Here is a 13,550-nt window from a genome sequence, read left to right as displayed (position 1 = left end):
AAATTTTGGTCAAAACTTACAGTAAATGTGGACTAAAGAAGAAGCTGGGTAAGTCAGTAAGAGCTGACCATGAGATTAACAGGATACACAATACTGAGAATCTCATTTCTTTTTAGCTCATCCCCATTTTCTCCTCTTGTATAGAGAAAATTATCATTGTTCACAGAAAAAAGTTCTAAACTAGGTGGAGTCCAGGGTAGATGAGGAGGAAAGAAGGAAATTGATTAATCCTGCAGCATCCAAATGATTCACTTAACCTGGCACTGGCACCATACCTCGTAGGGATGCTGTCTCAATATTGGACATAGAAAGTTTCTTCAGTCGTTTTTTCCCTCTTTTTGCACTGTAGATGGAATTGATTCTTTGGACAAGCTGCAAAATAAGAAAATGAGGAATCAGTAAGGATAAACATTTTTCTGCCAGGAGACTTTTATTAATGTATTCAAACAAAACATGGATGATAGACCAGCTAATGCAGATAATAACTGTCTGCCCCAAAAATATCTGAGATTATGGGAAATATTAATGAGATTACTTGTGTTTATTGTCTTCAGCAAGAGGCTGGGATTACTAAGAATTCAACATTAAACAGGATATTATAACTATGGGAGAGTCACAAATATATAGCAATTAATCTTCATGATGTTTTATAGGTCAGGAATAGTATATTTAATTCCACAGTAGATTTCTTCATAGAATTATAATATAGTTTGCAAAAGCTGTTTCACCTCAGCTTACAGAGAGAAATAAACTGAGAGAAAGGATGCAATTTCCTATAGACACAGCAGAAGGGCAGTAACAGAGCACAGACTGAAACAAAATCTTTTTAGGTTTTCCCTCTAATACCTAACACTATGTCAATTTAAAAAAAATTATATTCGCCAGGAATACGTGATCCTGAAAGGTAAAGTAGTAAGACAACAGAAATTATCACAAGAATTGCAATAAATTTGTGAACATTCATATGATGAAATCAGAATTTCACATAGGGAGATTATCTGTCCCTTCAATTAAAAAAAATGGGTGCAAAATTAATAGCCAATCTTTCCAAGTTTTACTCAAAATCAGGTAGTAAGTTACTCTGTTAGGGTTACTACCCTATGATTTCCTCCAGAGATGTGTGCCCATTGATGAAGTATAACAATATATTCCAAGAAAGTAAAAATACAGTAAATATTAAGGATGTAGGATTAATTACGTCCTTAAACAGAATTTCCAACAAATTCACAGAAACATAAAAATCTCCCTCTACTCGCAGTATTTATAGCCATGCACTTTAAAATATGCTCTTTAATAAGAACAGGAAAGAGTTGAATACACAGTAAAAATCAACTTTGTTCACAAGCCAAAATGAAGCACATTGGCAGTTCTCCCCCTCTCTGTTGCTGTTGTATTGTTGGTTTTTTGGTTGTTGTCTTGTGGCTTTTCTCACATTCCATTTTGAATCGAAAAACTCCTTAAAAAATGAAAAATTAAGTTTTACTTCAAATCAATCAAGACAGCATGATTATCAGGATGGGGTCAGCTGTGAGTAAATGAAGGGAAACTTATTAGGCCAATTAGTTATTTTCCTGGAAACAAATGATGGGGAAATAAACCACTTCAGATGTTGCTTCATATTATAAATAATAATTGCTTGGCCATCACCCATTCAAAATCTTAAAGTTATATGCACAGCAATGCTCTGGTCCACAGATCTTAAAGAAGAGTGTGGAAAGCAGAACTGCTTTAAAATCAATTCTGTGCAAAGATGGCCATCAGATGTTTGCTCCTCTTGGAGCATTGGGAAGTTATCCCTTCTAGGGAAGGGACTTTGATCTAAATTTCCTTTAGGGTACAAAAAGAGCTTTCAGTGGTGGCTGTTGTTAAGGTTGGCTGTTAGAACCCTGGTTACTGGAGAACCCTGGAGAATTTTGGATTTTTTGTGCTGACAGGCACTGACCCCCAAGAGAACACTGCAATTGACCTGAGGCTATAGAGAATGCTTCCAAAATTGATTAATAGAACTGGGATTATGGATGTGTAGTTTAAATAGAAGTTTGTAATATCACATGGAAGAAAAGTTAAAGTTTTAGAATATATTAATATATGTAAAGAAAATAGAGGTTTTAGGGCAGAGACTGGTCCTTCTTTCACCTTCCTCTTCATGGGTTTGGGTGGTTTTGTGCAATTGGATAAAAAAGTCCTTGTTACAGGCCGTGGGTAGTTGGTTATTGGGTTAAAAGTAAAAATAATTTAGGTGTCCTTTCTTAATTGGACAGTTTGTCCTTAAAAAAGCCTTGTAGAGAGAGATATACAGCTCCATTTTTTAGTTTGTTAGAGTGAAGTGCTGTAGAACTCACGCTCTGTGAGACTGTGATATAGATAAGAACTAATAAACACCTGAGTCCCAACAAGAAATATCACTTTGAGCACTTAATCCTGACCGTGGCACAGAGAAGATCAGCCTCAGCAGGTGCCCAGCAATGCCCCACTCTCACAGCCAGGTGCCCTCTGCTGAGCACAGGCTGAGCCCCCCGTGGGTACCTTTGGGATCCTCCTGGCGCGGCGCGAGGACAGCAGCTCGCTGGCGGTGCTCAGGCTGTCCTCGGTGAGGCTGGAGGGTGACGAGGGGATGCCCAGCTGGGCCAGCAGCAGCATGTCATCGTGGCTGTGCCGCTTGGGCAGCCGCGGCAGGCGGTGGCTCTTCCGCTCCGACCAGTTCCCCACGCGCATGGAGTGGCTGCTGACCTTCAAGGGCAGCTGCAGGGACAAGCGCAGCTTGAGCTCTGCCCTAATATTCCAGCAACCTGGGGCCCCTGGTGGCACGCTCTCTGTCCAACCACACCAGGGACCCCCACACATCCCACACTCCACGGGATGTGTGCCACAGTCACAGTGAAGGGACAGGGGTCAGCCTCCAAGACTTAACAGTTCAAAGAGAACAACACCATTTGTGACCTGCTATATTTCCAGGCACCCACATCCCCTCAGTTCTGTGAGCCCTAAAATCTAACTTGAAGGCTTGGCTGAAAGCTTGGGCTGACCTAACCCAACAGGCTTGGTCCATTCCTCTAACTTGCAGTGGTGAAAATAATGAGTAATTACACAAATCATTGTAATATTAATTCAGAGCAAAAGTAATAACTAAAACGGCAAATTCATGCTATTTTAGCCAAGAAAAAATAATGTAGAAAAATCAAGCTTGTTCTATTTTCATGGTATTAAGAAGTTTTAAGACCTGACCATGAGCAAAGGTGCAGCTAAAACTCTCCCTAAATTGCCAAAAAATTCCCTTTAAAACACTAAATTGTTATCGCTACAGGGCAAAGGGGAAATCTCACAGAAGGATTAAGCACCAGGAAACATCTGTCTTTTAAAAACTGGGGGTCTTTTAGAGCAGTCCTAGGAGCAGCTCTGCCCAGCTCCAGGTCTCTCCTTCTCCTCTCAAACCTAAACACTGTAAAGAAGCTTCCCCAGCACATCCAGGAAAAAGTATTATTGTGTCAAGTATCTGTCATTTACTGACATTCTATCAGCTCTGTTAAAAGCTATAAACCTGCAGCAATAAATGTCCCATTTATTGGCTGACTGATTGCAGTGCCATCCCACCTGGAATTAAGCACAGGTGTTTCTGTGGAGAGGGGTTGCAACACAAATACAATGTCACCATAAAACATTCATACCTGATGACTTCAAAAACTGAAAATAATCAGTGGGAAAAGAGACAGGGTTTCAAAATGACCACAACACCAGTGTCTCAGAGGTCACTGCATACCACAGGTTAGCACTCCAGGAAAACTGATGGCAGTCTATCCTTTATTGAAAGGAATTCCTTTTGGAGATGATTGTTGGAAGCTTGCTGACCTTCTGATCTCTTCCATCTTGTTTATCTTCATCCATGACTGAAAAGTCATGTTGCTAACCCAGCTTTGTTGCTATGATGGAAAAACTGGGTGATAAACCATTGCCAAAGCTACCATTCTTCAGGAAATTCACTTTTCTATTTCTGGTCATTGGAGAATTACCCAGCCCAAAGCTGACCCGCTCTTAGTGTCTCTTCATTTTAAATATCAGCACAATGACAGTGCAATTGTGGCAGGACTGACCCCTGTCAGGGCACTCCCAGCAGCATTTCAAAAAGAAGCTGCCAGAACAAAGCCAGTCCTGCTGCAAAGGGTACCAGAAAACTCTTATTTACTGAAAAACTTAACAGAAGGCACTTAAATCTGTAAATTGTTTGGTAACCCTCTCTTAGAGAACACTGGCCAGTATCTTCCTATGGATGTGTTCCCTATTATCCTCATGACTGCAGTACCTGTTTCTCCTTTCTCTGGCTGATTACTACCCTCCACTTGTTCCTTTTGCAGCAGCTTTGCAGAGGTCACTCATGGTTTACAGGGGATGTGCTAGGAGCACACCAAGAATCCTGGTGATGCTTCTTTTGGATTGTGATGCTTGCATGCACACAAAGCAAGTGAAAGAAAATGCATTCAGTTTTCTTTCTAGGTCTCTTTACAGGACAAAAATGTACATTGTTGTGACCTTTTGTTCAACTGTGAGTTTTCTGTTGAGTGTACAGTGAAGTTCCTTTAAAAGGGTGCTTTGAATCTCAAAATTATGTGTTGAGATTTATATTTTTCCTTATGAACATAGTGATCCCATAAATAACAAAGCAACCTGGTATTTCATGGTGTTCACAAAAAACCAGGCTTACTTTGGAAAATTCATCACAAATTGAAAGTCTGCGCAGAGTTCCTCATCTTTCTTTTTATGCTATAAACACAATTTATACACACTTGTTAACTGCAGACACTCAGGTTTTTCTGACTATTTTATTATTCATGTATTTAGTCAGGGCTTTTACCTGGAATTCTTACACTAAATATGCCACACTACTGTGAAAAATGCATGCATTTTATGATTGGCTTTTCGCAAACATTAAAATTAATATTATATGTTTTGTGTTAGAAAGTAATGCTGTATTAATTCTCTTAATACTGCGTTAAATATAGTTTTAGGTTATAAAAATGTTAAAATAGAAACTATGCTATGTAGTATACTTTTTTTGTGAAGAAAGGATTTGCAGGGAGATGGCAGCCACAGGACACCTAAATCTTTCAGGGAAAAAGAATTTATTGCCCTCTTATCAGAAGAAATTAACTTCTTCCCGCCTCGAAGGCACTGTTAGGATTCAGAGAATGAAGCTGGCGATGACCGGACAGAATCCTGTATTTGAATGGAATTTATGCGTCATGTATGAAGTGTATGAATATGCAACAGGCTATTGCTTTAAAGGGTTAATCCTTTGTTAATGGGTGTCCTTTTTCGGGCTCCTGCTGCCCAGAAAAGATACCCGGACTGTCCGTAACTCTTTGTCTCTATTGTCTCATATTGTCCTAATTCAAATTGTCCAAATTATTATTACTCTAATTTTTACGACCATTTTATTACTATTAAACTTTTAAAATATTAAAAACAAGTGATTGGCGTTTTTCACGCTACCAACTCCCCACGAGCAGGGGCCTCGCGTAACAACACAGGGACAAAGCCAGCAGCTGCCCTCTCCCCTGCTGTCCCTGCCCGGCAGCGCAGGCCCTTCCCAAGAGGTGCAGCCGCACCAGGAGTTAACGTGGGTGCGGGCTCGGCTGCAAACCAGCAGAGCTGGGGCTGTGCAGGGCGCAGCGAGGCCGGGGCAGCCCGGGAGCGGAGCGGCGCTGCCGGAGGCTGCCCCGGCTCCAGAGCCGCCCTCGCTGCGCCGCTGCCCGGGGCCGTGCGGGAGCGGCTCGGAGCCAGCAGCCCGGCTTTACCTGCGGAGGTGCCGTGTATTTCCTGCTCTGCGGCGTCCACATCCTGTGCAGGGAGTCTAGCGAGTTCTCCGACAGCTGATGCGACTTTCGCCCCCCGTGACGGCCTTTCAGCTCCACATCCTCGTACGGGTTTTCCTTGGGTGACTCGCCTGCACGTTTGGGTTTGGGTTTTTTGGGTTTGTTTTTTTTTTTTTGTTTTTTTTTTGTTTTTTTTGGTTTTTTTTTTTTTTTAAGGAAAGAAAAACAGACAGGAATGTAAAATTAGAAAAAAAAAATAAAAATCATGTGAACCAAGGCTTTTAGAAAAGCTCCTCAGCTTTCAGCATGACTCATCCCTCTAGCTGCAGCTGGAAGTATTTGGAGAAGAACTTGGCTATGAGCTCGACAAGTTTCTTTGGATTTTTTTACTGTCCCCCTTTTTTTTTTTTTTTAACTAAAATGTGAAGATTTCACAAGATGTGCTTCTGAGCATCCGCAGCTGCGGAAAATTTATTGATGTATAAAAGCTAAGGCACTTAACTTCTTAAAAGTGTATCGTAGATTTTATAAATCCCTAACAGCCACTCACAGGGGGTGAAATGAAGACCAATAAATAACTGTGCTCAACACACCACCCTTACACACAATAAGACAATTCTTATTTGATGCAACCTTCATTTTTGTCTTCTCCTGAGAGATGGCAAAGAAAGAATGAATGCTCCAGCTCAGCAGTGCTAAGAGACAAGATTGAAAAGGCAAAACGAGAATTTCTGTCCCAGCCATCCTGCATCCTCAGTGTTCTTTAAAATATATCCTGTCTTCAAATTAGGCAGCTATTCATTTAAAGTTATGTCAAATTCCTGTCTCCCAGAAAGAAAATCATCCTGCTAGTTATATATAGAGGCTTAACTAATTAACCACTAAATAATACTTAAATGAAAAATTAAAAAGCATACCCCATTAAATTTTACCATTTGAAAACCAGAACCAAAATTTATAGTCCATATTTAAATGAGATCCTATACCCACCAGGTTCTCAAAACTCCTGAACTTAGCAGACCTCTCACTGAACAAAGTAGTTTGAAGATGAATGAGTGCCATCAATAACACGAACATTTTGCATGTATTTTTTCAGACAGTTATAATCAGCAACTGATCTAGAACTCCAGGTTTTTCAAACACAGTCATTCCAGTTTTCCAACCATCTTGAAAAGAAAATCATCTCAATTAAAAATTGACCTACTCAAATTCAAGATTTGAATTGTCAAGAAATAAGCAGGAAGTTAAAAGCTTTTAAAGCTACTTACTTTTGGTTTTATACCTAAAGATGGCTTAAAAACCTATGGGTTTAGTACTATATGTGTATTGCAATACAAGCTATCTAATATAAGAAATACAATTGAGAACTGAGGACAGAAAGCTGCAGCATGGTTCATTATTCCAGTGTTACAGAAAATATTCACAGTGTGAATATTCAGAGTGTTGAAGGAGATGACAGCTGGGCATAGGTGTTTTCAGGGAGAGCAAGGCCTGGGGTAACACAGTCTGTGTGACTACCAGCTATGTTTGTTCTAGGCAGACTAAATTTCCTTATTGTACAAAAGAAAACAAAAGCAGTTTGTGCTTTCTACTTGATTGTTGAGCCTGGAAGCTTGAGACTGCTTGGTTCATCAATTACAGACACAAGAAGTTTTGCTGAGCAAGTTCACATATTCACAATACAAATAAAAATACACTTTTGCTTTGGTAGTGCATCATAGTAAGATTTCTAGTCAAACATAAGCCCAAGAGTGAATGTTTTAGCTTTGTTCTAATTAGAAGCCTGAATCACTGCTGCTCTTGAAGAATGTTTGACTTGGCAATCACAGCTTATTATTTCATCCAGAGGGAATCTGATTCTAGAGGCTGCACTATCCTTGTAGCCAATGCTTATGCCACATGGAAAGAACACCCTCAGGTGTGTGGGGTACATGAAAAAAGCCCTTTTGATTAATGCAATGAGCAGGGTAAATATTAAGCAACATGTATTCCTAAAAAAAAGGTAATTCTATGGAGGACTATAGAAGTGGTTGATTCTTCCTGTGGGAAGAAAAAATAGATCTTACGCCATGATTCTGTTACTTGCAGACTCTACAGCTCTAGAAATGGTAATCACAGCAATGATAAAGAGTAAAATTTGCAAAATGCTGTTACTTCCAGCTGATTGGCCTCTAGTAGTGTCATAAAATTTCTTGTAAGCCCAAGTCAAGTATAGGTCAAGCAAGCATTTTGGAATGGATAAATAGATTTCAAAATACCCAGCTACATGAGACATGGCTCAAACATGCACTTCCTTGTGAAAACAAATGTTACTGTATTGGTCTACAGAGTATCCAAACTCCCAGGAAGAAACAAGCCCATCAGTGAAAAAACCCCTTTTACAATGTAAAGCATTTATAAATGTTGGAGGGATTCTGTTTCCAAAACAGAATGTAAAACAGAATTGGTTGAACCCAGTTAAACTCAGCATAAATAACATTGACCTGACATATTGAGTATAGAAAGAGCCCAGAGAAGTCTTGGATGAGAGAAGAGGGAGGAGCAAGGAACCATGAGCAGAGGCTTTTTTCCGAGTCAGAGTCTCTACCAAAAGAGAGCTTGGGCCAAATTCCTCTTCAGTGTAATGAGAAGGTCAGAGGAGACACCACAGGGATTTTAACCCTTTCCCCTAAAGCTGTGAGAGCTTCTGCAGATTACTGGTTTGCTGTTCAAGAATTCCTGTGTCTATTCTTTCTCTCGTTTGCTTAAAAGAAACCAAATTATTTCAGAATTTGTGGTTTTTTTCACTTTGAAATAATGCCTTGAGATCAATTACACCTCAACACTTTTTTTTTTAAGAATCTCCCTCTACACCAAATCTCTGATAATGAAATAGTCTGATCCATCAGAAACCACCTGGTTTTGCTGACATGAGTTTTAAATTAAGTATTTGGTTCAAGTTGTGAACTAGAAGAGACAGACAAATAAACGATCTCCTCAGCAATTTTCAGCCACCCTTTCTTAGTATCTGCTGTCCCTGGGAGACACACAAAAGACCAGATATGCAAAAAAGAGGCAGGCCAGACTGGTTTCTGTAGAAGTGACAAGGAATCAAAGATGTCAAGTAACCTAAAAATGCTGAAAAATACCCTGAACTGCCTTAAAGCAGCATTTAACTGCATCTGACTGCACAATGACCCCCTTCCATGGGAGAAACACCTTGGAAGTGGTGGCCACCAGCAGGTGCACGTCCCACATGGGAGTGAGGTCTTGGGGAGACCTGTGGTGGTGTTGCAGCACAAAAAAACCTGCTGTGTTGCAGCACAACAAGAAGAAAAGTTTCCATATAATTGGCTGGCACAGAGGTTCACAGCTTTCTCCTCAGCAGCACCACTTCTCCAGTCCCAAGTTGCAGGCAAGAAATGTTTGCAAGCTGCACTGCTTGGATTTGCTGCAAAAGGGAAACATATTGACAATGAAAGAGCAGGGAAACGTCCTTGTTCCTGCCATATGGATGTCTCTATTGGAAGCCAAAAGGAGAAACATTATGTGGTATAGAGGCCAGGCTTGTCTTAATGAGGCTGATCCAACAGCCACACAAGACAACAGCAGATTATCACAGACTTCAAAGGAAGCTGAATCATACCCCCAGAATGCATATGATCACAAACAGTAAGTCTTTGGCAAATGCTGTCTCTAATCACCATCCCTACTCCCAGATCAGTTCCCTCTATAAGCATTTTTTCCAAGTTTCCCGTTTTCTCAGATTCTACATACCAAAGTGCTGAGTTAACACAGGGCATTTATCTACACGACATTTATCTCCAGAAGCTCTCACAGACAATGTAATGAATGTTCCATCAGGGAGAGAAAAGAAAAGCAACAACAGAAAAAAGATGAAATAACCACGGATATTTAGAAGAGTCCTGAGGGATGCGGAGCCTTGAGCTTAGGCATGGATGAGTTTCCTGCAGGGGCTGCAGTTCCTCACGCCCGGTGCGAGTCAGCCCCACTGGGTCCTGAGGCAGCACACAGTGTTCCTCTGCTCAGCCTCTCACACGTGGCAAATGGGAAGCAGAGGCAGACTCAGCAAGCCTGTCTCATGCTGAGAAAGGAGTGAAAAGTAAGGCTGAGAGGAAAAAAAAAAAGAAGCAGGCAGACGCTTCTCTATAAATGGCAGAAAGCAGGGAAATGCATCATTTCTTTCTAGATGGGAGAAGCTATTATCAGAGGAATTAAGTGATTCACAGAGTGCTGGTTATAGCTCCAGCCTTTTGCACTGCCAGGAAGAGAGGAAGAATGGAACAGCAAGTATAGAGTAAAGAAAAGGGCTCCTAAACTTGTGTGAAGTTGAGTGTCTGAATTGGGAGTTGCATGGCCGGGACAGTTATCACCTCACTAATGAAGTGCAAGTGCACTGCTCATTCAGTCATAAAATTACACCAGGACAGATCCACACCACCAGTGCTGGAGGAAAACTGGGCCATTGGGATGGTTATGAGCACGTTCAGATCAAATGGATCAAAACCAGTAAATCTCCACACTCCCATAAAGTGTCCAAACTTAGCTCTTTGGTGCATAGATGAGCTTTTTCAATATCAGAGATGCTGCAACTGTGCATCTCAGCTGGGGAATTTACCCCAGGAATCTGCACAAAGAGGAACTATTTCCATCTCAAGTTACAGCTAACACACATTTACAGCTGCTTGGAAAAGCTCTGGCTGAGCAGCACCAAGTTACAGACCATTACTTGTCAGTCAGTGCATCCACTCAGTGCCACGAGCTCAGGAAAGCAGTACAGCATCCCCAACAAGCAGAGTGGCAAGTCTAAAATGCAATCAGCCTTTTGGGCCCTGCTCCATGGAGTCTGTAGGCAACAACCTGTGCTTCCTGAACTCCTCTAGCCCTTGCAATCAGCAGAAGAAACACTGCAGATGCTTCCAGCTCCCTGCTGTCTCTGCAGGGACTGCTGAGAGTGCAACCATAATGAAGCACAAGGGAAAAGAATTAACATGGCTGATAAATGAACAAGAAATTCCACCCCTAGAAATCACCTGTTTACCACTCAGTCCAAAATCACGTGCATGAAAATGTCTGATAAGCAACTGATAAGCACAGTACAGCAGCAGCTTGCCTGAACTGCCTGCACTTCAGGGGTGTCACCCTGCTGCTGCCTTCAGCACAGTCTCTGAATTTGTGAGAGCAGTCTCATGGTCTTTTATTCTGTTTTACTAACTGCAGCATTGACTAAAAAGCCAGGCAGTAAAGCTGACAGAGACTGTCACGAGAAGCTGTAGTGGATGCTATAGTGATGAGATAGATTCCACAGAGAAAAGCTGAATTCTAAATAGGACACAAGATGATTATTAAAAATAACTGAAATCCATGTAACAACAATGCAGCAGGCTGATTGTCAACAGGATCAGCTGAAGTATTTGGCCTTTCTTTGACAGGCCCATATGAACACTGTTTGATTTAATGTGCTCTGGCTGCCATTACCCTACAGTGTCTATTGTTAAACTTGACACTATTACACTTTCCAAAATCTCACATTCTCTTTAGGCTGTCACTGGCAGACTGTGGGTGCAGAATAAGACAGGAATATATTATTCTGTGATCACTGCCTGTACCATCATTTTGCATCAATTCTAGCTCCAGAGATCTGCTGGTGTCTGACTTAAAGCCCAAAATGTCTTTAGGGAAGCAGCTAGCACAGCACTGCTGGCAGAGTTGCAATCTCTCCAAGTTTGCTTCAGCTTCACAGCAGCCCAGCAATTCCAGTTTCTCCCTGATTTGTCACAGGATGATAATATGACAGACTAAAATGTGCTACAGAAGTGTGACAGGCAATAATATGGTGTATGAGGATGGGATTTTACTAGAAAGATCAGCTTGCTCTCTTTCTAACCTTTTCCCACATTTACTGGAAGAACTTTGAAAATGTTCTAATTTGAAAGCAATGTCAAGCTGGAACATTTTCCAGCTTGACCTCAGTCATCATTGCTGCAGCTCTGCTCACACACAGCAGACAGTTCAGTAGAACAGCTAAATCATCCCATCTTGTTACATGACATGCACTGTGTCAACTTTACACAAGAAATCAAACCAACTCATTGATTTAGGAGAGATCAGTTGCCTTACCAGCAGGGATAAAGGGAGTGACTTGTCCTGTTTTAATGCAGAGGTAAACAAGAAGCTGGTTATCCCAAACTGAAGCAATATTATCTCAAACTGACAGAGAAAAAGAGCCAAGAAATTGTGTATGACTCCACTGTTGCTCTTCTCAGTCACCTTTGGCGTCAGCTGTAACAAGGTTCAATTATATTATATGCCCCTACAGGAAGCAGTGATTAAGTTGTCCTCTTAAGGTGCAAAAAATGTCTGTCAATAGAAGTGTCCAGCTACTGAAAGGACTCAAAGTCTTCTAAACATGGCACTGAACAGGCCCAGGGAGCAGAAGGGTGCATAAGAAAACCCTCCCCAAGAGGGCCAGCTGCCCCTGGGACAGTGAATTGCAGGGCACTCCCAATGGGAACCCACCAGCAAGATCCCATTTAGAAATTCATCCTGGATTTAGAGATTCCACTGCAACGTTTTTGAGGCATTGCCTTTCTGTCTAGACTGCTTCAGCTCCAGCTGCCAAAGCAGACATGGAATCATGCAATGTTCTGTTAAACATTCTCAGCCTAAGAGGCAACACACAGAGCCCAGTTGAGCAATGGGTTTCCTGCACATCTGCAATGTCCTCTCAGAGGAAATCTCCACCTGTTCTGCTGTGTACAGCACTCTGGGGAGTTACAGGGTAAGAAGCCTTGTCTTGTCAGAGGCTTCCTCCACTACATTTAATTTCTAAATGCAGCACTATTTCTTTCACCTAGTTTTACTAGATTTTCTCAATTCAGACTTAATACTATGCCCTTGACCTTCACGTTATTAATTGAACTTTTTTTGATTATGATAACGAGTGCTTTGTCCTAGATGTCAGGTTAACAATGTTTCAGAGACACAGGACCTTAAATAATAATATTCCAACATCTCAGCTGCACTTAGGGGAGCAGACTGGAAAACTGGAACCTTATGGTCCATATGACAGGAAATACTGTTGTGCACAAACACAGCAGAAGCAACAATCTCAGCCATCTCTTAATACTATGATAGTTTTTTGAATTCACACAAAGCCAAGCGTGGTTTCCCCAACCGGATTCAGAAAGCCACATCAATTTTGGTCTGATTAAAGGCTCATTCAAAACCACAAGAAGCAAAACAATGTTAAGTTTACTATGACTGCCACATTTCTGGGAGTGCTAGTACAGAAGATGAATGAAGTCCACATGGTTCCTTGCACATGGAGTACAGCTCTGATTTATAATAGGAATGTGCACCCCTTTATACAATGCCTGCTTGATTGATGCAGAATGGATCATTATGTTCCAATACAAAACCTGTCCTGAACTTACCATGCAGGTATTTCATCTCTTAAAGTCTACAGAAATATTACAAAATTGAACAAAGTGTCTGGTTCATTATGCCACTGGCTTTCAAAGCACAATCCTTTTCAACTTCAATATACCTTAAAATTTACTATTTTTTTAAAGTGAGCTCTCAAAATAAGATAAAATACACACAGCAGTTCATTGCTGCCCTGCTTATTAAAGAAGCAAAGGGACCAGGAGGAAGACAAAGCTTTAGTGTGCATATGCCCCACAAGAAGAGGCCATGTGGGGCATGACTCAAGGAAAAAAACCAAAAACCAATGACTGCAGA

The 13,550-nt window shown here is 41.2% G+C and overlaps 1 protein-coding gene across 3 annotated transcripts in view; it reads right to left on the bottom strand.

The window, feature by feature from the left end:
• DENND2B (DENN domain containing 2B) overlaps nt 1-13,550 on the bottom strand; it is a 152,463-nt gene that overhangs the window by 39,724 nt on the left and 99,189 nt on the right. For all 3 annotated transcript variants that reach the window (XM_063158505.1, XM_063158504.1, XM_063158503.1), the window contains 3 exons: nt 5,790-5,938; nt 2,527-2,742; nt 276-372 (listed from right to left, as the gene is read on the bottom strand). In XM_063158505.1, the coding sequence (XP_063014575.1) occupies nt 276-372; nt 2,527-2,742; nt 5,790-5,938 (462 nt within the window). The remainder of the gene's footprint in view (nt 1-275; nt 373-2,526; nt 2,743-5,789; nt 5,939-13,550) is intronic.

Source organism: Melospiza melodia, chromosome 6, assembly GCF_035770615.1.
Source record: "Melospiza melodia melodia isolate bMelMel2 chromosome 6, bMelMel2.pri, whole genome shotgun sequence".
In the NCBI taxonomy this organism is placed as follows: domain Eukaryota; kingdom Metazoa; phylum Chordata; class Aves; order Passeriformes; family Passerellidae; genus Melospiza; species Melospiza melodia.
This window is presented reverse-complemented; position numbering and strand designations above follow the sequence as displayed.